Raw genomic sequence first — 26,371 nt, 5'->3', positions numbered from 1 at the left:
TGTGTGTCTCGGGAGGAGGGGGCAGCGGGGTGTGTGTGTGTGTGTGTGTGTTTGTGGCGGGGGCAGGGGGCGAAAGAGACAGGCACAGGCAGTTATAGTAGAGGATGATCATCCAGAGCCAACAGCAATGCAGCTTAATTGGATCCCTCCCCAGGCTGGGGTTAAACCCAGTGGCAGAGGTGCCGGAAAATTGTGTACGGTGGGGGCGAGGAGAGCGATTGAACCCTGGACAAGCTGGAAACCGCTCCAAGCCAGGGGGTACCGAGGCAGCCTGGGGGGGAGAGGGACATGAAGGGGAGCCCTGCCTCCTCCGAGCGTGAGCTCCCCCTTCCCTTCTGCATCGCACGGGGGAGCACCTGCCGCAAGCGCTCCCCGTTCCCGTCTCGGGGGCTGCTGTCGCCCCGGCGGAACGCGCGCGGCTCCAGCTCCCCAGCCGGGGCGGGCTGCGCGCAGCGGGCAGGTGCGCGGGGCGGAGCCGTGGGGGCCAGCCGAGCGCCGCGGCCTGATTGGCGCCGCGGCCGCGCCGGGATGACTTCACGGCAGCCCCCGCCCCGCGCGCTCGGCAGCTGAATGAAGCGCTGGGGCGTGGGGAGCAGCCGCCGGGAGCGCAGCCCGCCAGGGGACACGTCCGGGCCGCCGCGCAAGGAGGCACCGTAGGCAGGCGGCGGAGCCGACGCCGAGCAGCCGCCCGCAGGAGGGGGGGGGGGGAGTCTCCCGCCAGCCTCCCGGCGCCTTTCCCGGGGACCGCCTCGCGCCCCGGTGCCTGCCCCAGCGCCCGGACCGCCAGCGGTGCCCTCGCCCCGGCTCCCCGTCCGGCGCCTGCCGCGGGTGGGGCTGAGCCCCGCCGACCCCCCCCCCCTCTCCCTTCCAGCCGCCGTCTCGCCTCCCCGAGGCCCCCGCCGTAGCCAAGACGCCGCGGGCCGTGCTGCGAGTGAAGAATGGGGCGTCGAAGCTGGCCAAGCCGCAGGCGGCGGCCGAGGCCCCCGGCGGCGCCCCCGGGCTCTTCATGGAGCGCTCGCAGAGCCGCCTCAGCCTGTCCGCCTCCTTCGAGGCGCTGGCCATCTACTTCCCCTGCATGAACAGCTTCGACGAGGAGGACGCGGGTAAGGGGGCAGCCCGGGAGGGGGGTAATGCACGGGGCGGCGGAGCAGGGGGCACATGGGGAGAGCCTGGGGCGGGGCACCCGAGGTTGTGCACGGGGGTCGAGGGACTGTCATGGGGCCAATGAGGGGGGGGGGCAGTGCCTCCAGAGAGGCTGTGAATGAGGGTGGGTGGGGACGCGGGGTAGTCAGTGAATGAATCGATGGGGGAGGGCGAGACAGACCTGGGTGTGAGGCAGCTTCGAGGACGTTGTGTGTCGGGGGGTGAATGAGGTTTCTAGCATGTGTCTGTAGAGCTGTAGGGAGATATAAATGTCTCCCACCACCCTGTGCTGTGGAAGCACTGAGGCTAGAGAGGCGTAAAAGCAGCTGGTGGATGTGACTTTCTTGGCCATGAGGGTGGGAGGGTTAGAGGTTTTGAGGAGCATCGCTCCTTTGGGGCGGGGGAATGTGGGATTGTGATGTGTTAGCTCATCTAAGGGGTAGCAGTGTGACACACTCATCCACTGATTGACTTGCTTATGCCATCCGCCACTGGCTGCCCGCCACGTTTTGTGTATAGTGAGATGTGGGGTTAGGAACCTGCATTAATGTGAAGGGATTGGGAAAAATGGAGATTTTTTTTTTTTTTTTTTTGCATAAGGAAATGCACTCTCCTGGTTTACCTTGAAGTCAGTGTCTTTACAAATTACTGGTGCAAGTCTTAATCCCTTTGCTAATGCTTAGTTGTCTTCCAGAGAGGATGGTGGATGACAGTACTTTAAACAGAAAAGGCATCTTCCGCCTATTCATGCTGCAAGTGCTTTTCAATGTGAACAAGTAACACTTAAAGTATTATCAGTTCAGTGTATTTAGTCTTAATAGCCCTTTTAGAATTTAGGCAGCATTTATCTGGATTTGCAAAGACAGTCCCTGTAAACCAGACTGGACAGAATGCTTCAGGAGAAGGGGTAATTAACAGGGAGACACATGAAGGCAAGACAAATTCAAGACGTAGGGCTGAAAGAGAGAGATCCTTGAGTGCATTCCAAGCATAGGGAGAGAGCATGATAGAAGGCACAAAACTGAGTGGGGGGGAAAAGGTGAATTAAAATGAGATTCTATATAGGGAGTAGGGTAAAAATACACTCTTTGTTTCCTTGAATTTATTATAAAAATGTGTAATGATTTTCACTGTACGCACAAGGTCACTTTCTGGTAATATATCTTTAATCTTTGTTTTTTTTGGGGGGGGAGGTGGGGTAACAAATGTGGAGATGGTTGGTTTTAGATGCACGTGTGCATTTTCATATCTACCCTCTAAGCTGCATCTCTCAAATACCTGTCTTAGCTGGATACATGTACATATGAGATGTCACATACAAAATGATAATTTTTTAGAGGAATAAAAGTAAAATATATAAAAATTGGAAGTGATTAACTTCTGACTGTGAGCAGGCAGGCAAGTCAGGAGGAATGGAAGTAGGGTTTAACATCCTCCATCTGAATGTATTTTAATATGTTCAAAATCCTGCATAGAAGAGGTGTGCAATCTCCACAAATGATTTGTGTCCTATTCAAGTAAACAGCTGGAGGACCATACAAGGTAATAACAGGAGCTTTAAGAAGTCTGTGCAGTTTCAGAAATTATTTCCAGAAGACGTGTTGGAGCCACATTTCCCGACACCTTGACTTGAACAGTGTTTCCGCACTGAAGGGCTGACCCTGTTTGTTCTGAGAAGACTGATCGTTTCAATGAATGTTTCTTCCTATTCTAACATCTAAAGATATATGGTTATCATTAGAATTTTATTTACGTGATCTTACTTCTCAACAATCATTCACAAATGTTAATATCCCAGCCTATAAAAATATGCCTTTGAATTTATAAAATCTACAGTTAGGGCTTCATCCTTCAAACCTTTATTACTGGAGCGCTGCTTGCTACCCTGAATTAGTCACATTAATCTTAGTGGAACTACTCAGGGTAAGAGGCATCATTATTCTTGATAAAAAGTATTTGCGGTATTGGCCCTTTCTCTGGAAATATGAATTTGTATTCAAATTTTTATGAACACCAGCTATTTCTATTGATAGTTTCAGAAAGTAAGGGGTTTTTTTTATCTTGATTTTTTTTTTCTGCTTTCACCAAAAATACACATAAACATAAGTAACTTTTTAGAGGACAATACATATTTTGTAGAAAATAGAATTAATAAATAATCACATTATGACATACACAATGACATACATTGCAAGCTTCTGCAATTCACAAGGTTCTGATCAGATCTAATTGCACTATGAATTGTAGTTTTAAAAAAAAAAGTCACACTGCACAGGGTAGTGGATACTGAATTTGGCAATATGCCATCTATAGAAGACGACAGCAGAAGAGATTGACCCAAGGATATGAAGAAGGGAGGCATGCTGACAGTGCAAACACTCCAGTTTTGACACATTTTTAGCAACCATTTTGTCTGAAGATGAGAATTTTTGCTAAACAAGAAGGATGACTTTGTAATGAGGAAGAAAAAAGTTATTAAATAACAAAGTTGAAAGGAAACTTGATGTGCTTTATTGTAAAGGGAAGAAGGCCCTGGATCCCAAATTGCTATCTGGTTTTCTCACTTGGGTCAGATGAAAATAATTTTAATCTGACCCAAGAAGGAAAGGAAAGGAAAAGAAAATTTTGCTAGAGCTGGCATGGCCTTCAACATTGAGCAAAGTGGAAACACAAATGACAGTGTTGAATTTAAGGACACCTGGATTTCCAGCCTCTGCTGATTGAAAAGGTTGGGAACCTCTGCTCTAGCCAATCTATTAAAATGTCACAGACCCCCTCCCTGGGGGAGAAAAAAGAAGAAAAGGAAAATAAGGGAAGAAAAAGAAAATATCTTTATTTTTAAACTTTCCACGGACCCCTGTAGTACTGTCATGGACCACCAGGTGGTCTGCAGACCACAGGTTGGGAACCACTGGGCTAGAATTAACATTCCCCTGGAAAAGAGGCCTGATTTTGAATTTGGTATGTAATAGCCTTTGAAAATGGTTTTAATTGTGGATCTCCCTTCCTGATTTGGGCTTCATTTTTCTTTACTGTCCATGGTCTTAGCACCAGCCGAATCAGTTTTCACATCTCTTGGGTCTGTCAATATGCCATTCACACCTAGGCTGCACTCCTGATGTTTCAAAGCCTCTGATAATTTCTCAGTGGTGAAATGGGTATAGAAAGAACAGTCCATACTAGTCTATGAAAGGGCAGAGGGGTCAGGGTCTACTAGGTGCAGATAGATGTGCAGAACTTCTAGTACGGCTCTCTCAACTGAATGATTCCTGAACTATATTTCATGCGGGGAGATAGATTGACCCCGCAGATATGTCCCTCTGCATGCAGGGCCTGTTATGGGCAACATATTAACATATAGCAGTGCTGTAATATGGAGTATAAGAACTATGGGTTGCCAACTCTCTTTAAATAAATATAATTTTCCTATGCTTTCTACTGGTCAAGTTTAGCAGTCTTCATTCAAATTTCCATCCATATCAGCAGGGACACGAACTTCAGAACAGGGGTCTTTATTATGAAGGTCTAGAGAAGATCAACAAAAGTGATTAAAGGTCTAGAAAACATGACTGATGAGGGATGAGTGAAAGAATTGGGCTTGTTGAGTTTAGAAAAGAGAAGACTGAGGGGGACATGATAGCTGTTTTCAGGTATCTAAAAGGGCATTACAAGGAGTAGGGAGAAAAATTGTTCTCATTGGCCTCTGGACAAGAAGCAATGGGCTTAAATTGCAGTAAGGTAGGTTTAGGTTGGACATTAGAAAAAACTTCATAACTGTCAGGGGGGTTAAATGCTGGAATAAATTGCCTTGGGAGGTTGTGGAATCTCGATGACTGGAGATAATGAAGGCATCTATCAGGGTAGATCTAGAAGGTGCTTGGTCCTGCCGTGAGGGCAGGGGACTGGACTTGATAAGCTCTTGAGGTCCGTTGCAGTTCTAGTCTTCTATGATTCTATAATCATTGTATAGGTGTTTGTCCTAGCTTTGATCATTGTACAAATGTAAAGCAATAGACCAAAAAGAGCTAAATAGAAGCAATTCCCATGAAGCATGAATTTTCAAATTTGTGTATGGATTAAATATGGGTGCATTCGCTCACTTTTACAACAATCCTGCAACTGCTTGGAATGTCTAAGACTGGTTTTTGACTCAGTACTGGATTGTGGAATGAAGGGCACTGGGTCTCCTTGCTCAGCCTCTCGAATACCTCAGCGGCTCTGATCAGCACTGCCGACCAGGCCATTAAAATGTCCCATCAGTGGGGCTGTCTGGCTAAGGCTGGGTCGTGAGCCACTTTTTGAAAACCACTGGGCTAGTCCCAGTATGTTCTGACACCATGCTGCACTCTGGAAGTGAACAGCAGCAGGTCCAGTTCCTAGGCAGAGGGGCCACGGGGCTCTGCATACTGCCTCCACCCCAGTCACCAGCTCCACACTTGCATTAGACAGGAACTGGCCAATGGGAGCTGGGTTGGCAGTGCCAGTGGCGAGAGCCACATGGAACTGCTTGTATGACTCCAACATGGAGAGACACCTGCTGCAGTGTGGTCTGTGATGTCAGAAGAGGCAGGAAGCCTGCATTAGCCCTCTGTTGTGCTGTTGACGAGGAGCTGCTGAAGGTGAGCCCATGTTCTAATCTGCCTCCTGCACCTTAAGTCCCTCATTCCTGATCTCAGTCCAAATCCCTTACCCCTCCCACACCTCAACCCCATGTCCTAGTCCAGAGCCCCCTTCCACATCCTGAGCCCTTCATTTCCAGCCCCATTCCACAGCCCCTTCCCCTGCAATGCTAACCCTCTGCCCCCTTGCAGCTTCCACACCTCAAACCCCACATCTCCAGCTCCATTGGGTCATGGGCATCAACATTTTTCTTCAACTGAGTCATCAGGAAAAAAGTGTGAAAACCACTGGTCTAAGACACACGCAAATAGTAAATTGCAGGATTGGGGCCTTAGTTCGTCTGTACTTTGACTGCAAACACAATCACAGTCTTGGTACATGCAAATGAAGTACATGAGCATGGGTGCATTTTTATGTACTCATCTTTGAAAATCTGAGCCTTAATCTAGTGCATGCTTTTATTAGTATCGAGGTAGAAATCTTAATTGTACTACAATATTGCAATGACTCTTTTTTTCCTGGGATTGGCTGAAATCCAATATACTGTATATCTTTGTACATATGCAGCATTCTGTTGCAAGAGCCTAGCTTGGCAAATGGTGAGCTAACACAGGTGAATGTGAACTAAAAATAACACTTGCAGAGGGCAGTACCCAAATGGACTTAGACCAAGAGAGAAAATGGTTGCCACTGTCAATCTTAAACTATCTACCAAAATGTGGGTAAACTTTCTCCTTGTGCAGATGCCCAACTCAGGAACTTATTTGTTTTGTACAGACACCACCGTCCAAGCAACTATGGTGCTGCTCCTTGTACACCTTGCCACAGAATGGCAGCCATTCTGTCACCAGCACTTGCTTTGAAGAGACACTAAATGTTAACTTAATGATGCCGTAAAAACAGAGTTAAGACATGTTGGACTGGAGTAACGTGATTGTTGTGGGCTTGTGGGGAAGTTTGTAACATCTTTCTTTGGGTTGGATCAGCTGAATTTCTTTGTATTGTTAAACATTAAAGTGTGTACAGTTATAAAATTAAACAGGGTCTCTGGGTTAAAGATCCACTGATATCTTCAATTCCAGTGCTGTGCTGCAATTGGATGCAAACAATATTATAGACTATGCTAATTGTTAATGTAAATGAATTTCATAATGTGAAGTTCCTTTTTGAGTTCGTGGGGGCTGTCGTGTCTTGTCTTAGATTGTGTTGGAAAGCTTCAGGAGACCCTATGAGCTTCCTTTTACAGCGTCATTGGTCAGTGCTCTATTATGCCCGTGCCCTTTGTTTATGGTAATAGAGGTTGAACCTCTCTAGTCTGGCACCCTAGCGCATTTGCCAAACCACGGGAGGTGAGTATTGTGTAACAGCATTACCAATTACTTTCTGGGCTCTTAGAAGACATTTAGGGGTAAATCAGAGCTAAATAAAAGCACAGTACACTGAGACCCAGGACTGGGGGCTGTAAACAAACTTTATGGGCCTGTGGGAAACTTGGCCCCACCACAAATGTTGCTGGACCAGGGTGTGCCAGAATAGAGAGGTTCAATCTGTTGGATATAGGTGATACAGAGAACATCTGTTAGCTGTATTACCAGTATGATGACTTTTAAATCCCAAATTTTTTCTTAATACATGTAAAACTGAAGTAATTATTGTCTCTTGATTGTAGTACAATGGCATGGAAATGCTATTGTTAACTGAAAGCTCAGCCATATATCTATGGGGCATTGGCCTGCATGGGAAATAATCCAGAGGTGTACTGCTCCAGAGGATACACTTAAGGAATTTTGAATCAAGTAAACTTAATTCCCCCTGAAGCTCCCCAGAATGTGTGCAGCATACTCCCCTCCTATAGGCCTCTAGATAGCTCTGAATAAAACATTTAGAACAAAACCTTTTTGTAATATATACCTCCATTGCTAAATGCAGATTCAGAAATCTGTTGATTTTGCCAAATAGTGGGTTTTTTGTTTGTTTTTAACCATAAATTTTGAAAAACTAAACATATCAATATATTCAAAATGTTTGGGTTTTTTCCCAGCTTGAAATGAATTGATTTCAAATTTTTCTTTAATTTTATTTTTAGACGTTTCAATGGTATCTAAAAATGCTCAAAAGCTAAACCTAGAACTTCATGTGACACCCCCCCCCCCCCCCCGAACAAGTTTTCTTTAATTTCTCAGTTTGCCAGAATTTTCAAATTTTGTAATTTCTTTTTTGTTTTTTGGGTCACGTCAAAAGTTGAGGGGAAAACTGTTTTAACAAGTGCCAGCAACTCAAAAACCCTGTATTTGAGGATAGTAGGAAATCCTTGATGCCCTGGATTTTTGCCAACTTTTTTTGAGCTTCTACAATGTTAAAGATATTGTGGATTTCCTTTATAGCAGCATAGCTGTTAGAGTCCATCTGCACCAATTACACATGTTGTAGATATTTGAAAAGTGCTAGTGAGCTTCATAGACACTAATACAGAAGATGACAAATGCTTATTATACATGATCTTTTGAACTCCCATGCGAGGAAAGAAAAAGCGTTCCCTCCATGACATCTCTGTGTGAGGATCGTCTTGCTGTCAGGTTACTCTAAACAGGAGATCCTATCTGTGAAAACCTTTCTAACGAAGAACAACTGTTTCCCTGCCACTTCTAATTCATGTAAAATTAATTCTAGTGAAACATTTATTAAGTCAAAAGCACAATTCTCCATGCTAAAAAATCCTTTGCTCTGTCAGGTTTCTACATGAGGACAAGTTGTGAAATGTTGTAACTACTTCACTTCAACGTCTCTATTTGACAGTGTGCATCTACTTTGTGTAGAGAGGGAATTAAACTTAATTGGGTCACTTGTTTTTGAGGAATAATTTATTTATACAATTACTTTTTCCAGACTGAATTATCCTGTCCATATTTGAGTGTGGTGTGTGTGGTGTTTTGTGTTCATGGTTTTAATTTAGAAAGCTAAGGTTTTTAGTGCATTTCAGCAATGCAGTCAGACCCAACATTTAATGGGTTTACCCAGGGCTCTGATCACTGCAGTATTCTCTTCCTCATAAGTCTTGCAGCCCCATGCAAGGCACTTTGAAGGGCCATTAGCACACTTAAATAAGACTATCTTCTTCTCAGAACTATTTATACAGCTTCTGATTTTTAGATTTATCCATTAAAGATTGATAATACTCTTGGTATACCCTCCGGCTACGTCTACACTGGCCCCTTTTCCGAAAGGGGCATGCTAATTTTACAGGTCGTAATAGGGAAATCCGCGGGGGATTTAAATATCCCCCGCGGCATTTCGTCTACACTGGCCCCGATCCTCCGGAAAAAAGCCCTTTTCCGGAGGATCTCTTATTCCTACTTCGAAGTATGTTTATCCACTGGAAAAACACTAAAAATTGTTACTTTTACTTAAGGGGTTATCTACGTGGAGCAGTGGACTACTGGCATGGGATTCCTAAAGCACATTGATGTGTTGCCCTTTAATGGGTCTCTCTATGCATTGTTTGTAATGGTCATTACTCATTACAGTGAAGACAGAACCTTGCGATCCCCAATTTTTGGATATCTACGTAACTCAAAGAGCTAAAAATAAACTCTCAAAACGTAAGACCTAACTATTTAGAAGACTTTGAATGTACATCTACCAAAGTGATCTTCATAAAAGATTCTGTTTTGTCCTCTAAATGAAGGAGTGGAGATCAGAAGTGTGCAATCTGTGAACAGATAGATCTAAGAGGCTAGAATAGCAATTGATGGCTAATTTAGGTACATAATTTGTGCAGAAATTAAGCACAGAACTGTATACAAATTTTGAGCATCTAGCTGGCCCAGTAGTTGGGCACTACATTTTATTTATATTTATAAAAGGGTTAAAAGTACCCATATAAAGATCCTTGGAGCCCTGTTATTGCATAACACATACAAATACACTTAGCTTTCATTCTCCAGGTTTCCCTAATCTAGGAATACCTGTGGTAGGGAGGAGGAAGCAACTTTGTGCTTCTGCTCCCCCGTCCCCCAACTAGGGGAATGGCAGTGCTCAAAGCTGCTTACCCTGAAGCTTTCCCTGCCACTCCCATAGCAGAGGGGAGCAGTGCCTGGGGACAGCAGGGAATGTGGAGCCACATGTGACTCTCACCCAGATCCTACAGCTTCCTCCATGGCCTGGCAACATCTTTAATCTGGCATACCCTGTTTCCAGGGTTGCCAGATTAGAGGTTCAAGTGTAATAAGAAACTCAATAAGCCCCACCCTCTAAACAAAATCCAACCATGGTCAAATCAGTGGCAGCCAATACCCTGTTATGTCACTTTACCCAAAAGCCAAAAAACTCAGCTGGCTTTGCACAATGCCAGTGGTTTGCAAAAAAGCTCTGAGTGGCCAGCACCTTAAAGATTATAATAAGTTGAGAGAGATTTCTCATTTTTTTCCCCTGTAATTGAAAATGTAATTGACCTGCAGGAATGCATGTTCATATCTGTGCTGCCTGTGAGTGTAGTATACAGGCAGTCCCCGGGTTACGTACAAGATAGGGACTGTAGGTTTGTTCTTAAGTTGAATCTGTATGTAAGTCGGAACTGGCGTCCAGATTCAGCCACTGCTGAAACTGACTGCCAGTTCTGACTTACATACAGAATCAACTTAAGAACCCCAGGCGTCCCCAAGTCAGCTGCTGCTGAAACTGATCAGCAGCTGATTCCAGGAAGCCCGGGGCAGAGCAACTCTGCCTCGGGCTTCCTGTAGTCAGCGCTGGTCAGTTTCAGCAGCAGCTGACTTGGGGAAGCCTGGGGCAGAGCAGCTGGGGTGCTGCTGGGTTGCTCCAGTAGCGCCGCTCTGGGCACTACTGGACCAACCCGGCAGCACCCCATCTGCTCTGCCCCAGGCGTCCTGATTCAGCCGCTGCTGAAACTGACCAGCAGCAGCTGAATCCGGACCTGGGGCAGAGCAGCTGGGGTGCTGCCAGGTTGGTCCAGTAGTGCCCAGAGCGGCGCTGCAGGACCAATCGGCAGCGCCCCAGCTGCTCTGCCCCAGGGTCCAAAACAAAAGCCTGGTCTGGCGGGGGGGGCACACTAGCTGCGCCCCCTCCCCCCCAGCAGACCAGGGACATGGGGAGCAGAGCCAGAGCAAAGCCTCAGAGGCGCGGGGAACCGCCGCTGCTGCCGCTTTAGTCCCGGTGCCTGTGGTCTGCTGGGGACGGTCCCCAGCAGACCACAGGCACCTGGACTGAAGCGGCAGCAGCGGTGGTTCCCCGCGCTTCTGAGGCTTTGCCAGAGCAAAGCCTCAGAAGCGCGGGAACCCGCCCGGTGCCCCTGGTCTGCTGGAGACGGTCTCCAGCAGACCAGGGGCACCGGAGCAGCTTACAAACGGGACTTTCTTTCCCCGGAGCTCGCAGGTAGTAATCCGCCACCTCGACCTCCGGGGCGAGAGAGCCCCGTTCGTAAGTGCGGATCTGACATGAGTCGGATCCGCGTAAGTCGGGGACTGCCTGTAGTTATTGTTCACTGTCAAACTGGAAGGACATGTCAAATCTGGTCCCACAGTGGGGGTCTCTTGTTCTGATACTGTTGAATGTTTTCATTAATGATTTGGGTGATGAGGTAGATAGTATATTATAAAATCTGTAGCTGCTACCAAGATGGATGGGCTTGTAAGCACTTTAGAGGCCAGGATTAACATTTTAAAATATTGATAAATTACAGAATTGGTTTGGAATCAACAAGAGGGGATTCAGTTAAGACAAATGCAAAGCATTATATTAGGAAGGAAAAATCAAATGGACAAATACAAAATGGGGAAGAACTGTATATGCAGCATTACTGCAGAAAGGGACTTGGGAATTATAGTGGCTCACACTGCAAATGAGTCAGCAGTGTGATACCATGGCGAAAAAGGCAAGTGTCATTCTGGGTTGCTTTAACAGCAATGTCAGGTGTAAGAAATGGGAGAATTGTTGTGCTGTACTCAGCATTGTTGAGGCCTCACCTGGAGAGACTCTAAAGAAAAGCCCCTCTCCCCCCAAAAAAGTTAGAAAAAATGACCTATGAGGAAAGGTTGAAAAATGTGATGTTTAGTTGAGAGACGTCTGAGGGGAAGGCTATAACAGTCTTCAAATTTGTAAGACTATTATGAAGACAGTGATCAGTTGTTTCATGTTGCTGAAGGTAGCTCATATAGTAATTGGTGGTGTTAGCAGCAAGGGAGCTATAGGTTTCAAATTAGGAACAAATTTTTAATCTTTGCGAAATCTTGGAGGATGGGTGAGGTTCCAGAGGACTGGAGAGGGTAAACAATATCCATCTTTGAAAAGGGGGGGGGTGGAGGAAAAGGAGAACCCAGGGGATTATTGATCAGTCAACCTAACTTTGATACCTGGAAGATATGGTTAAGCAACCAGTTTGTAAGAGCCTGGAGGATAATTAAATTATAAGGAATAGCCAGCATGGATTTGTCAAAATGAATCCTGCCAAACCAACCTAACTTCCTTCTATGATGGGTACAGTCGTGGATGGGGGAGGGGGACAGGGAGAAGCAGTAGACGTGATATATCTTGATGGATTGATTTGTTAAGTAAGGCTTTAAGGGAGGTTCCAAAGAGGCTGGAGAAACTACTGTGAACAGCCTGATGGATGGCAGAACAAAGAACAATGGTCTCAAGCTGTGGTGGGAGAGGTCCAGGTTGGATATTAGGAAAAACTATTTCACTAGGAGGGTGGTGAAGCACTGGAATGGGTTACCTAGGGAGGTGGTGGAATCTCCATCCCTAGAGATGTTTTAAGTCTCGGCTTTACAAAGCTCTGGCTGGGTTGATTTAATTGGGATTGGTCCTGCCTTGGGCAGGGGGCTGGACTTGATGACCTTCTGAGGTCTCTTCCAGCTCTATGATTCTGATATAGTCCCATATGACATTCTTGGAAACAAATGTGGACTAGATTAAATTACTAGAAGGAAGGTGCACAGCTGGCTGAACCATTTGTGCACCCGCCTTGTAGTTTAATCTAGTTCACATAATACTCCAAGATTAATTGTCACATTATCTTTTGGGGTCCCACAGGTGTCAGTCCTGGGTCCAGTACTAATCAATGTTTTTATTAATGACTTGGATAAGGGTGATGAAAGTATGCCTATACAATTAGCAGATGACACCAAGGTGGAGAGGGATTGCCAGCAGGGTGTAGGACAGACTTGGAATTCAGAATTGGTTGGTGTGAAATCAACAAGATGAAATTCAGTAATGCCAAGTACCAAATATTATGCATAGGAATAATCGAATGCATATCTACATAATGGAGAATAACTGTTCAGGTATAGTACAGATGAAAAGCATCTGGGGCTTATAGTGAATCTCCTGTTGAAGGAGTCAACATGTTTAATTGCAAAAAAAGGCTAATAGAATTCTGGGATGTATTAACAGGTGTGTTGTATGTAAAACAGGAGGTAGTTGTCATGCTGTATTCAGCACTGGTAAGGCCTCTGCTGAAGTACTGTTTTCTAGGGAGGCAAGCTGTCTGTCTCCTTCCCCCATGTGCTACTGCCTCTATCAGAGGCAACAGTTTGGGGGACAGGGAAAGCATGAATGTGAACTAATGTAACTGAGTCCAGGCTCATTGGTTAACTGTGTATATGGGTACATGTTCAGATCCCTACTGTGTCCAATTTTGGGCATCATGTTTCGGGAAAAATGTGGGCAAATGAAAGAGTCTAGGGTAGAGCAAGAAAAACAATAGGTTTAAAAAAACCTGACATGAGGAAAGGTTAAAACTGAGGATGTTTAGTCTTGAACATGACAGAGCAGTGATCTGGTAATAGTTAAGGGCTGTTAAAAAGAGAATGGTGATCAGTTATTTTCCATGTCTGCTGATGGTAAGACAAGAAGTACCCATCTTAATCTGCAGCAAGGGAGATTTTAGGTTAGATACTGAGAACAACTTCCTAACTATAAAAGGTGGCTAAACTCTGGAATTGGCTTCCAGAGGGTTGCAGAATCCCCATCGTTGGAGGTTTTTAAGAACTGATTGGATCTGTGAGTGGTTTAGGTTTTAATCCTCTCAACCCAGGGATGTAGACTAGATTACTTCTTAAGGTCCCTTCCACCCCTACTTTCTGTGATTCTATGACCGGTAGCCCTTTCTCATGAGACTCTTATTCAAGTCAGTGGGACTATTCATTTGAAGTAGCATGCTTTGAGTTAAAACGAGTCCATGCAGACTAACACTGCTGCCTCTCTGAAACCTGTCATACTTGAGGTACAGTAATTCAAATCTATTTCAAGTGCTTCAAGTGCTACTCTGCAAACCAGGAAAAATAATGCAGAAAGTAGATAAACAATCTGATGTTCAGTCTGGCAGATAATGGATACTGTATCGTTGTGAGATTTATGGGACTGTTTCTGTTAAAATAGCTTCCTCCTGCACTTTAGAACACATTGCTGCCAAATTGGTCAAATTCCAACATCCAGACAGTTAGAATTGGCTGTTGGCTGCAGCAATAACTGTGGTGAACTCTAACAGCCACTTTACTTGAGCACTACAGATGGCCATGTGATTGCTGCTTGTAATAAAACAGACAGTGTCAAAACGCTGCACAGTACGAGGACGTTTCCATGGTAACAGTAAAATCCCATGGTACTTGTTCTTAAGCTGTGATGGCTGCTGTGGCTGTACTTTCTTCCCTCATGTGGGGCCTTAAGAGTGAGTGTGTGTGTGTGTGTGTGTGTGTGTGTGTGTGTGTGTGTGTGTGTGTGTGTGTGTGTGTTTTAAGTAAGGGTATACAGATGATAGTTGAAACGAGAAGCTCCCTCTGGATTTGCAGGCAACTTTACTAAGGCAGACTTTCTTGTTATAGACATGGTGATTATCACTTTGTATTTAAAAACAGCTGTTGTTTCTCCTTTATCCCGTACTTTAAAATAACCCTATGTCTATGGTCAGGCCATTAGGTTGGACATCTGCTGTACCTGGGTGGCTTGGCCATTTGGATTCCTATCTCACCCTTATTTCATGTGCAGCTCCAAGATCTCTCCGTGTGTGGAAACATTCAAGTCATGTTTGAGCTAATCGGTTTAGTCCTGGATGGTGCTTTGTAGAGGGCTGGCTACTGATTTCCATATGCAGTTTTACAGGGCTTGATTTCTACTGCTATTATGATGGAAGCTCTATCAGAAGCATTTGACACTGTTGATCATCAGCCTTTTTTATTTGTACAGGAGCCCAAGCTCTTGGGGTAGAGTTTTGCACAAATCTCTCCTAGTTTCTTTCATTTCTTAAAAACTGTTTTATCTTGACTCTAAATAATTCAATCCAGTTGCTACTTTTGCATATTAAAGTCCTGCTGGAACTCTTGGTATCCACTTCTGTATTGATGCATTTTTCTCCAGGTCTTATTTTCCATTATTGGTGTGTCAGTTTCTTCATTATGCTAAAGAAACAATTACTGGATTTTTTTTTTTTAAATTCCTCACTCTTGGAAGATGGTTCTCTGTACTGCTGATTGCATTGGTAAGCTACACTCCTGGATGGTGCACAGTCATTTAAGTGTCCACAGATAAGCAGGATGTTTCTTTTGTGCACCCCCCGCATTACAATCTGCAGCCATTCACATAATGACACCTGTCACTTTCTGTTTGGAATCTTGATGCAATGATGACTCCAATCGAAGTACAACAGGTAGATCACACCGCAAAGGGGCAGACTATGTCTACACCATATGAGCAGGAATGAAAAAAGGGAACCTGTACATGTACAAATACGCACCTAATTCACATGTGCAATTTGCCACTTATTCATCTTGCTGGCCATACATGTTTGCATACCTAATCTGTCGTGGTATAAGTGGACGTAAGAACATTACATGCAAAGAGGTGTTCCTATGTTCAATTGCACATACAAGCTCTGTCATTTACACTGGGACCTCACCCCACAGCTGTAGGGTAAGAATCATGCTCACATTTTAACATTTGGTCTCAAGCATTTTACTTGAAAGAGGGGAATTTTGCAAAGAATTTAAGAGGATTGAGAAAAGTACAGCTTGGGGAAAAAAAGGAAAACGGTTCACGAGTTTCTCATCAGTTCTGTTCTTTGGGGTTCACTTCTGTGCTGTTGCAGACCATCCACACACTGCTTCTCAGTCCAGCACAGAGCCCCACTTTGAGCAACTCAGGGACACCAGTTGGCTTTCTACTGAATCTTGTCTGCTGTCCTGTACCAACAAAGGCCACCTTTGAGCCAAGTTCCGTCCATCTGCAACACTTCTGATCCAGGAGCTTTTTTTCCTCCCACTGCCTAAACCAACCAAAAGGTAGCAAAGCATTGTGGTAGCTTTTAATATAGTGTCGTGTTCCATGAGTTCTCAAGCAGCTGCTTAAAGTTTGCCTGACTTGCACCTCATGGAGCACTGAATTCAGTAGGGTCAGTCAAGATAGACAGACATGGGAATAAATCGGTAGGAAATAACACTGGACAACCTATTCATAGGACATTTTAGCTAGGGAATTTGGCTTACTTTATGTTCACTACAGCTATCTTCTGCAAAGAGAGAGCAGATTTGTAGGACAGATTGACAGGGAAAAACAAGCCTGCTACTTCCAGTTACTTCCCTAAACCAGTGGTCTCCAACTTTTCACCACAAGGTCACTTTTTCAATGTAAGTGCAATGTAAGATTTACTTCAAGCCCAAATACCCTTGCCCCACTTCCTTCCTTCCCCTTGTTTGAGGCCCTGCCCCTGTTCCACCTCTTCTCTGAGACCTCCCCTTGCTCACTCTGTCCCCCTTCCTCCCCATCCTCACTCACACCAGATTGGGGTGCAGGCTCTGGTCGTGGGCCAAGGGGTTTGGAGTGTGGGAGGGACTCTGGGCTTAGCCCAGGGTTGGGTATTGGGAGCCAGGAAGGGTTTCAGTGTGCAAGCTCTGGGAAGGCGTTTGAGTGCAGAGGGACTTCTGTCTGGGGCTGGAGGTTGGGTTCAGGAGGAGGTTCAGGGCTGGGACAGGGGTTCAGGAAGCAGGCTCTGGCTGGGCACTAACTGAGATGGCTTCCAGGTGGTGGAGCAGTGGGGTTTAGGCAGGCTTACTCCTGCCTGGGCCCTGCACCACTCCTGAAAGCAGCTGGCATGTATTGCAATGGCTCCATGGCGCCATGTACTGCCCCTCATCTACTGGCACTGAGCCCACAGCTTCCACTGGCCAAAGTTCCCCATTATTGATCAATGGGATCTGCAGGAGTGGTGTCAGTGTGTGGAGACCCCCTGCTCTACTTCTCTTAGGGGCTGCAGGGACATGCCAGCCACTTCCAGGAGCAGCACTTACCATAGGGATAATGAGTCCCGCCACGACAAGTTAGGCCAGGGGTTCTCAAACTTTTATGATACCACGACCCCCTAAAATGCTAAATGAATTTCTGTGACCACCCCCTGCCCTGGGTCACTTCCTCCCCCTTGTCACCAGACTCCTTGCCCTCTTGGGGTTCCTTCAAGGCATTTGTGGTTCTCAATGCCCTTCCCCCCCGTCTTTCTTCTCTGTGCCTCTTTTCCGCTCTGTCCCCCTTTGGTTTCTCCTCTGTCCTCCACTCCTCTCCCGTGTCTCCTCTGCCACCTCCTCTGATCCCCACGTGCCCTTATTTACCTCCAGGTCCTCTGCCCCGACCCAGTCCGCTGCCTGAGGGACCCAGCCCTCTCCCAGCTGGAGAAACATTCGGTTGCCTGGCAACTGTGCCCCGGCCGGCCCCTCGCACGTTTGCTCCAGCGCCGGCATCACTCTCCCGCTGCCTTACCTCCTGCTGCAGCTCCTGGAGTCCCACGGCCCTGGCCAAGCTGCGCGGTTTGCTGGTGGTTGCCTTCTGCCACTCTTCACGGCCCAGGGGAGAGGAGTCACAAGTGAGAAACCAAATCCAGCTACTGCCCCCCTCTTAAGTTGCTCATGACCCACAGTTTGAGAAACACTGGGTTAGGCATTTTAGAACTCCTTACTCAAAGAATTAAATCTAAGTGTAAGAGAGAAATGAAAATTATGAAATGCAGACCAGTCAAAAACCAAAACTAACACACTTTGCAAGCAGTAAAAGAAGTAACAACAGCCCACGTACGTGCTGGGTCAAGTGAAGGACAGGGGTGTTTGTGAAGGATAGTGTCTGTGTGACAGATTTGCATTGCCAAGCTCCCTTCATCCTTCTCTCTGTGTGCAGATAGGGTACAGAAGTGGGGTGGGGGGAGGAGGGACACCCTTACATCTACCCCCTTCCTCCCTGCACAGCAAATAGGAGGCTCCCCAGGGCATCTCCAAGGTATAGGGCAGAAGCAATATGACAGTGGAAGAAGGGGCAACTGAAGTGTCAGTGCTTGATCGCTTCCTGGCCAAACCAGTCAGGATCACCTGTCAGAGGCTCCAAGATGTACTGGTGGATCCCGATCTACTGGTTGATGACCACTGCCCTAAACAGTTACCCACTTTAGGCTGGGAATGACCCTTCATACCAAAATGCAAGAGGATTTAGTGCATGTGATTGTGTGGGAAAATTATTACAAAGGGGGTGAAAGTGTGAAGAACTGAAATTAATCTTTGCCAAAATATTCATTAATAATTCCCCCTTCTATTTGCTTAGCTCTGATCGGGTGCACACACTGATTTGCTGTTCATTTAACTCAAATGTCGTCCAGGCAGCTGTAACCACGAACAATCCAAACTGGATTTGGTCTTTGATATTCTATAAACGATGCATGGAAATTGAGCTTGTCAGCTATAGTGCTAACCAGTTATGTAGAGCGAGGTTATTAGTCTTTCACGTGAGATTGTAGGGATGTACCTTTTGCTTTGAAATAGGTGCCAAGAAAAACAGATTTTAATCTCTACACAAATACATCTTACGTGACTCAGTTTCATAATGATTTTATTGACTCATTTTCTTAAACTTTCCTAACCCTCAAATATGAAGAAAATCATGGCCAAGAGCAAACATTTTATATCTTATTGATCTAAATGGTCATAAATAGCTTTTGTCTTGATCTCTGAGAGCTTATTACATCAGTTCTGCAGGTGTTCAGCCATTAATGTTGCCAAAAAAAAAACTAGGACAGAGTTGGATTATATTTAACACAGTTCTATTTCAGCTTGACAACTAGCTATGGAACACCTACAAGCTTATAACTGTGATTCACTTGGAAACTTACTTGACTGATGTCACAGCATATTAATAGCTCCATAATTGTAACCGCATTTAGCAACAAGTTTCATTAACAGCTACAAACAAACACCAATCATCTGAAAGCCCAAAAGTATTAGGTGTGCATAAATGCAGCAGAATATGCCATGAAAGGAACTTCTTGTGCAGTCAGACTTTATTTTTATAGCACATTCTTTGTCACATACACTAAGTAATAAATACAAGTTACTCTTTTACTGACATTGAAAGGAGTTAGGCAGACAGCTTAATGAGGGGAAGCTTTTGCAATTGTGCGAAAGTAAGTAGCTCAGGGGCTCAGTGTAGGTATGTCCAGGAGCAATCAGAAACCATTTGAGATATTAGCGAATTGAGCCTGAATGTCATCAGTTTTTTTTTTTTTTATTGGACAATTTGGAATCAGCGTGTGTTGAACTTGGAGAGTGGGGTGGGGAGGAGGGAATGGTGATACTGTGCCTGCTACAGAGGATGCTCTCAAAATATGGCTATATGCAGAGCTGATTATAGATTTTGCCAGGCTGTGGGCAACATGTGGGGAGGGAGCTCGGCTCCTGGCCCTCTGGGCACAGCAAGAGATCGCCAGACCTCAGCACTGCCTAGACATTGCTGCCTCCTCCAGCCAGACCTCAGCACTGCCTGCCCTAGATCATGCCATGTGGGGTTGGGAAGTGATTTAAAGGGCCTGGAGATCCAGCCACTTCTGGAGTAGCAGCGGTGGTAGTTCAGAGCATAGAGTCTTGGGCTTGGAAGAGACCTGAGGAAGTCATTGTCCAATCCCCTGCTAAAAGCAGGAGCAATCCCAACTAAATCGTCCCAGCCAGGGCTTTGTCAAGCTGGGATTTAAAAACCTCTAGGGATGGAGATTCCACCACCTCCTTAGGTAACCCATTCCAGTGCTTCAGTACTCTCCTTGTGAAATAGTTTTTCCTAATATCCAATCTAGACCTCCCTCACTGCAACTTGAGACCATTGCTCCTTGTTCTGTCACCTGTCACTTCTGAGAACAGCCTCTCTCCATCCTCTTTGGAACCCCCCTTCAGGTAGTTGAAGGCTGCTATCAAATCCCCCCTCACTCTTCTCTTCTGAAGGGTAAATAAGCCTCCTCCTAATGCACCCCTATATGCCTTTAGTGTGCCCTTGTAGCCAAGAAGGTGGCTATCATGTATCCAGCATCTTATCCACTGTAATCCCCAGGCCTTTTTCGGCAGAATTCCTGCTTAGCCAGTTGGTCCCCAGCAGATAGAAGTGCTTGGGATTCTTCCGTCCCAAGTGTAGGACTCTGCACTTGTTGTTGAACCTCGTGAAATTCCTTTTGGCCCAATCCTCCAATTTGTCCAGGTCACTTTGGACCCTATCCCTGCCCTCCATCCTATCTACCTCTTCCCCTAGCTTAGTGTCACCTAAGAACTTGAGTGCAATCCACCCCCTCATCTGGGTCACTAATAAAGATGTTGAACAAAACCAGCCCCAGAACTAACCCTTGAGGCATTCCATTTGATACCAACTACCAACCAGACATCAGGCCGTTGAGCACTATCCATTGACCCCTTCCCCCCCCCCCCCCCCCCCCAAGATCTAGCCAGCTTTCTAGCTGCCTTACAGTCCATTTATCCAATCTGTACTCCTTTAATTTTCTAGCAAGAATACTGTGGGAGATAGTATCAAAAGCTTTGCTAAAGTCAAGTTATATCACGTCCACTGCCTTCCCCATATCCAAAGAGCCAATTACCTCATCCTAGAAGGCAATCAGGTTGGTCAGGTATGACTTGCTCTAGGTGAATCCATGTTGACTACTCCTGATCACTTGCTTCTGTAGGCGCTTCAAAATGGATTCCTTGAGGAACTCTTCCATTAATTTTCTGGAGACTGAGGTAAGGCTGACTGGTCTGTAGTTCCTAGATTGTCCTCCTTCCTTTTTTTTATTTTTTTTAAAAGATGGGCACTACGTTTACCTCTTCCCAATTGTCCCTGCCCTGATGGCCACAAATTTTCAAAGATAATGGCCCTGGGCCCTTTTAAATCACTAGGCCCCAGGGCGATTCTTCTCCTGCCTCACCATTGGCAGCCCTTGCTGTGTAGTTTCCAAGCTCCACTGCGCTTTTTGTTCTTCCTTCTTTGAGGTGTGATGTGTGGTTGCTGGAAAGAATTTGTGTCACGTTTAGAGGGTTGTCCGTAGGTGAGGACTGGCCAGTCTCGCAAGACCTGTAAGAATGAGGCATCGTTTTCAGAGAGAAGTTGCAGAATGTTTTCTAGCAACCACACATTACGCCTCAGACATACTCACCCAGGAACCTCCCTCTGCAATATACTCTGGTGCCAACTCTGTCCACACATCTATACAAGTGACATCACAGGACCTAACTACGTAAGCCTGCACATCCTCTAATGTGATATGTCAAGTGCCAGCAATGGCCCTCTGCCATGTATATTGCCCAAATTAGACAGTCTTCACTCAAAGGATTAATGGACACAATTCAGATATTTGAAATGGTAACACACAGTAGCCTGTTGGAACATTTTAATTTGCCTAGACACTCACTAATGGATCTAAAAGTGGCCATTCTCGACTAGTCTCTTCCCTCTGCTTGCTGCCTCTATCCGAGGTAGTGTGGGAGAGCAGAAGCTGGTTTCCCCCCAGCACTGTCTCCAGGTGGGGTAGGGAAGGCAGGGTGGTGGTGGGGACCAGGAGCTCCACCTCTGATTTTTAAATGTATTAAGAGCATGCCCTAAATCGGGCACTAACCCCACTGTGGCTCCCCTGCTTATTGACTAATCGATGGAAAGTCCGTCGACTAGTTGATTAAACTAAATTTAACTTCTTTAGGTTGTGCTGATCATAGCTCATGATACTAGAATGAAAATAAATGTATATTAAAAAAAAAAGTGTTACAGGACCACTTGTTTTTAAGGGTTTTTTTTTCCCTTTAAGTTACAGACTAACACAGCTACCCCTCTGAGACTCTTCAAACGTACAAGGAATGCAATAATTGGCAATGTTGATGTTTAAATTTATACACGCTGGTGTTGTCTCACCTTGCTCAGATGAATGGTGCAGGTCTCGCCCCTCAGAGTTGCTGTTCCAGGCTCTCTACAACCCTACTTTTGCATCCGTTACACTCTGAGTTGAGGTTCTTGGCAACCACAGTAACCGGAGACTCACATAGAAAAAGAAAAGCTAGATTACAAAATAAGCTTCAAAGTAATTCAGTAGCTGTACTACTGTGTAGTCAGTACCCTGCAGAGGGCTGTAGTTTCACCTCTAGAACAATCAGAAACAATCTGTGATTTCTGATTGCAGCATTTACTGTATTGGTTACTTCCAAGGGCTAGTCCATCATCTATTTTCCTCAGTTCAACCTTTTCCTTATTCTCTCTCTCTCTATATATATCCTTGTATCTGTTCCCCCCTTTCTTATTTTAACCATCAATAATTCATTGGGGAGTGTTTAAATTTTTACATGTTGTCTGTTTCTATCTCATCCCGCTACATTGCTCATAACCTTTGTATGACTTCGCTGCTGGTGCCCAGGACCTCCCTTGGTGGGCTCAGACACATATGTTAGTGGCTATGATCCTTCTGTTGCTCATGCGAGGTGCTGACCCAGCATTCACTGATATTGCAGGTCAGGACAAATGACCATCCCTTTAAAACTGTTGAGTCAAAACAGGTGGAAAATACTATGCTAGTTGCAGAGGAATAAACCCCAAGCAAACCTTGTCTCCCCCCGCCCAGTCCTTGGTATCTTTTGAAACCTGTTCTCTTTGCGGGACACAATCTCTTCTCCCATGTGTTGCTAATAGGCTGTCTAGCTAATTAGGTATGATTTTTCTGTAATGTCGTGGAACCCTTCTGACGGGTAGAGGCAGCAGTACCCAGGGCCAGGTTCCATATCTAGGGGCTCCTTTCCATCCAACATGGAGTTGGCTTGATCCTTGTGACTGCATAGTCGGGGTTCCCCTCTATCCTGCACCTCATAGCAGCAAGAACAGACTCCGCTAGCCAGTAGATTAGAGAGGGTTTATTGCTTCTCCAGGATATCGCACAGCATAGATGTGATGTGCTTACAGGAGTGAAGGCCAGGCTGCCTCAGACCCCTGAGGTTAGGGGGTCCATTGTCCCGTCCCCCCCCTTTAGACCTCCAGTGCTCTGCTTAGGTTGTTCCTTTCATGTTTTCCAGCCAGCAAATGACCCTTCCCCCAACGCTCACGTCCTTTGTTCCATCTCTTCACTTAACTGGTAGAACCAGTTCGGTCACTGTCATGGGGGCCCTCAAGGTGACCCCCGCTGGGCAGTGCTTACAGACCCAGGCCAGTAGGGATCATTCACAGCCCAAGCACAGCAACCAGCAAGGTACTGACACTACGTCACAATCCCCCACCCCGTAAAGTTAGAAATTCACACACCTCGAACCCCACTCGCAAGCATGGATTCTGAGAGTAGAAAAGAAACTTTAATGCCAAGTTACTGCTCTTCTTTTTTATTAATTTGGGACAACAGCACGGAGTTCATAACCAAAACCCGAGTAACAATTAGGGTTGGGCCATGACCTTTTCTCCTCAGATTTTTCAGTCTAGCAATGTAAATGTCCCTTTCACTTGCCCAACCTTTCTCTGCACCCCGCTCATGATTGCGACCCTTGGTCAGGGCAGACCCAGAGTTCAGAGGTGCCTCTGCAGAGTTCACCTCCACTGGTCTCTCGCTATTTGCCAGCTCAGTGCTCTCTGCTGCTTCCCTGCTGGTCATTCATCTCAGCACTTTGCTGCTGGCCACTCATTATGCCTCTGCTTGTCGCCAACCTGTTAGGTCTGTCACCATCCACTTCTTAGCTGCGACTTCTGCCCATCTATCTCAAATTATTTCAGCTCATAGCTCTTAGCAAGCAGGGTAGAGGAAAATGCAACTCCAACACAACTAGCACAAGAGGAGAGGCTTCTAATGATGCTTATTTAGTTCTGTTCTTTGCAGGGGGCAGGTCAAACTAGTCCGAGCAGGGGAGGTCATATAACCTCCAGATCAGAATCTACTTCCCTCACTCCTTACCTTTGTAGAGCTCTGAAAGTTGAGCCCTGCATTTGCAAGATCCTTTTTGCTAACTGTGAGCCCTTGCATTTGGAACAATTTTGCAGTCCTACTTTTTTTTATAAAACTTAAACAACAAATAGTCTGGTAGCACTTTAAAGACTAACAAAACATTTAAAGTGCTACCAGACTATCAGTTGTGTGTTAACACAAAAAACTTAGACTAACTTGGCTACCCCTCTGAAACTACTTTTCTGTTTTCACACAGAATTAAACTTTGACAGCCATCTTTGCTATCCCTGCATTTAATACAAGCATAGCTGGAGGTGGGTCATGAATTAAGTTGATTACAATAAGCAAAATACCTTTTCATCTCCTGAATATCTAACAAAGCAGGAGCAAACTGTATTTATGTAGCTTCACGGGGTTGCTGATTTAGTCTGTTTCCGAAAAAAACAACAAATGGTCTGGTAGCACTTTATAGACGAACAAAACATGTCGATGGTATCACGAGCTTTCATGGGCACAGCCCACTTCTTCAGATGACCAGAGCTATGAGTTTATGATGTGCAGGCCCAAAGTATATAGGAGGGGGGGAGGGGAAAAAAAAAGGGGGTGGGAGACAGGGAGCTAGAGGGAATCAGTGTATATATCTGAAGATTGGGTAGTTAAGAGGAAGCAGATAAGAATCAGTCAATTGATAGCATCCTTCCTGACATCCTAGGGTTTCTCTCCTATTAGCTGGAGTGGCCCTAGATTAGCTGCCAGCAACTGGCGCCCTAGGTGAACCATGCAATCGGTGCCCCCATCTTCAAACCCCTTAACGATATTGTACTACCATGTGGTGCCCCATTTAACTTGGCACCCTAGGCGACCGCCTAGTTCGGCTATATGGACGGGCCGCCCCTGCCTTATTGTCATATGTGTTTGATTGTTTTAATAGCATGTGATTCATTGAGCAAGTAACAAAGCAAAGGATCAAGTTACCTTCTGGCTCAATGTGTGTTGTGCTACATTGTGACAGTGAAGTGTAATTAGCAAGGAACAAAATTGGTTTGGAAAAAGATGTGAAAATAAGTAGATGGACTTGAAAGAGCTTAGGAAAATAAGTGACAAACCTGTGGCTAAATGGTGGATAATTAATATCTGTGGAAGTGAAAAGATTGACTAAATATTTTGACTCTCTCTACCCAAGGCAAGAGGAAATATTCTGTGTAAAATGCTTCAAAAATGGGTCTGGAGATATGCATGTGCTGATATCTGTAAAAATGTTTCCCTTTGTGGTTCTGACTACAAACCAGCATAGCAGCAATTCAGTCTCAGACCTGGTTGAATTACTGACCTGCGATGCATTTTCTATCTTTAACGATTGTGGTCACCATTAGAAGCTCAACTCCTAATAACAGGAACAACTCTGACATGCTTGTGATCTCAGTTATATCCTCTCCTCAGTAAAGGCAAATAATATTCTATATCACTCACAGAAATCACTGTTGTCAAATGATGCTCTTTCTTGGTGACTGCTTTTCCTTGGTTATGCTGTATAGGTAGGCTTGGGAGGATTAGATTCTTGGTGAATGTCAGGAAACTTCATTTTTATTTTATACTCGCACAAAATTTCTGAAGTCAACATTTACAAATAAGAAAAATGCTGTTTGGGAATATAGAATTTGATTGAGGATAGCTAGTTTGTATATTTTGATATGTGATGTTGATAACTAAATAATTGCCTGATTCTTTCCTATAATTTCCCACAGCTGTGAAAAATTAAATAGCTAAAAACTGAAAAATTTTGCGTACTAGAAATGTTAAACCAATAAAATGGAAATGCTCTAAAAATTAAGTATATCCATTGACACGATAGCAAAAAATCATCAAATTCTGCTTAGAACATAGTAGTTAACCTATACAGGCAATCCTCGGGTTACATGGATCCGACTTACATCGGATCCCTACTTACAAACGGGGTGAGGTAACCCCGCACTAGCTGCTTCCCCCCAGCAGACCAGGGAGACGCGAAGCTAGCGCCCCCCCCAGCAGACCAGGGAGACGCGGAGCAGCTTTTCTCAGCAGACACCTCAGCTTGAGAATAAAGGACTGAGGGAAGTGAGGTGTGGGAGAATAAAACTGAGCTCTGGAGAAATGTTTGGTAGAGTTTCCCCTACAATATGTACCAGTTCCGACTTGCATACAAATTCAACTTAAGAACAAACCTACAGTCCCTATCTTGTATGTAACCTAGGGACTGCCTGTAGTGAAGTTCATTTTCTGTAGAACTATTTCTATGAGTGTCTAAGAATTCTCTGGTTTATGTTGATACTGATTGGACATGCATGATTAAGGTGCACCCGCTCTGTGCATCTTGCAGTTGAATTTCAGTGGGACTAAACCATATCAGTATTATGACTCTGGTGATATTGTATCTTT

The 26,371-nt window shown here is 45.2% G+C and overlaps 1 protein-coding gene across 1 annotated transcript in view; it reads left to right on the top strand.

Annotated features, from left to right (window-relative positions):
* Positions 1-530: 530 nt before the first annotated feature.
* RIMS4 (regulating synaptic membrane exocytosis 4) overlaps positions 531-26,371 on the top strand; it is a 96,804-nt gene continuing 70,963 nt past the window's right edge. Inside the window, exon 1 of the mRNA XM_075901260.2 lies at positions 531-1,103. Within this exon, the coding sequence (XP_075757375.1) occupies positions 1,007-1,103 (97 nt within the window). The 5' untranslated portion in view covers positions 531-1,006. The remainder of the gene's footprint in view (positions 1,104-26,371) is intronic.

This window comes from Pelodiscus sinensis, chromosome 17 (assembly GCF_052426305.1).
Source record: "Pelodiscus sinensis isolate ZL-2025 chromosome 17, ASM5242630v1, whole genome shotgun sequence".
NCBI classification, from domain to species: Eukaryota; Metazoa; Chordata; order Testudines; family Trionychidae; genus Pelodiscus; species Pelodiscus sinensis.
This window is presented reverse-complemented; position numbering and strand designations above follow the sequence as displayed.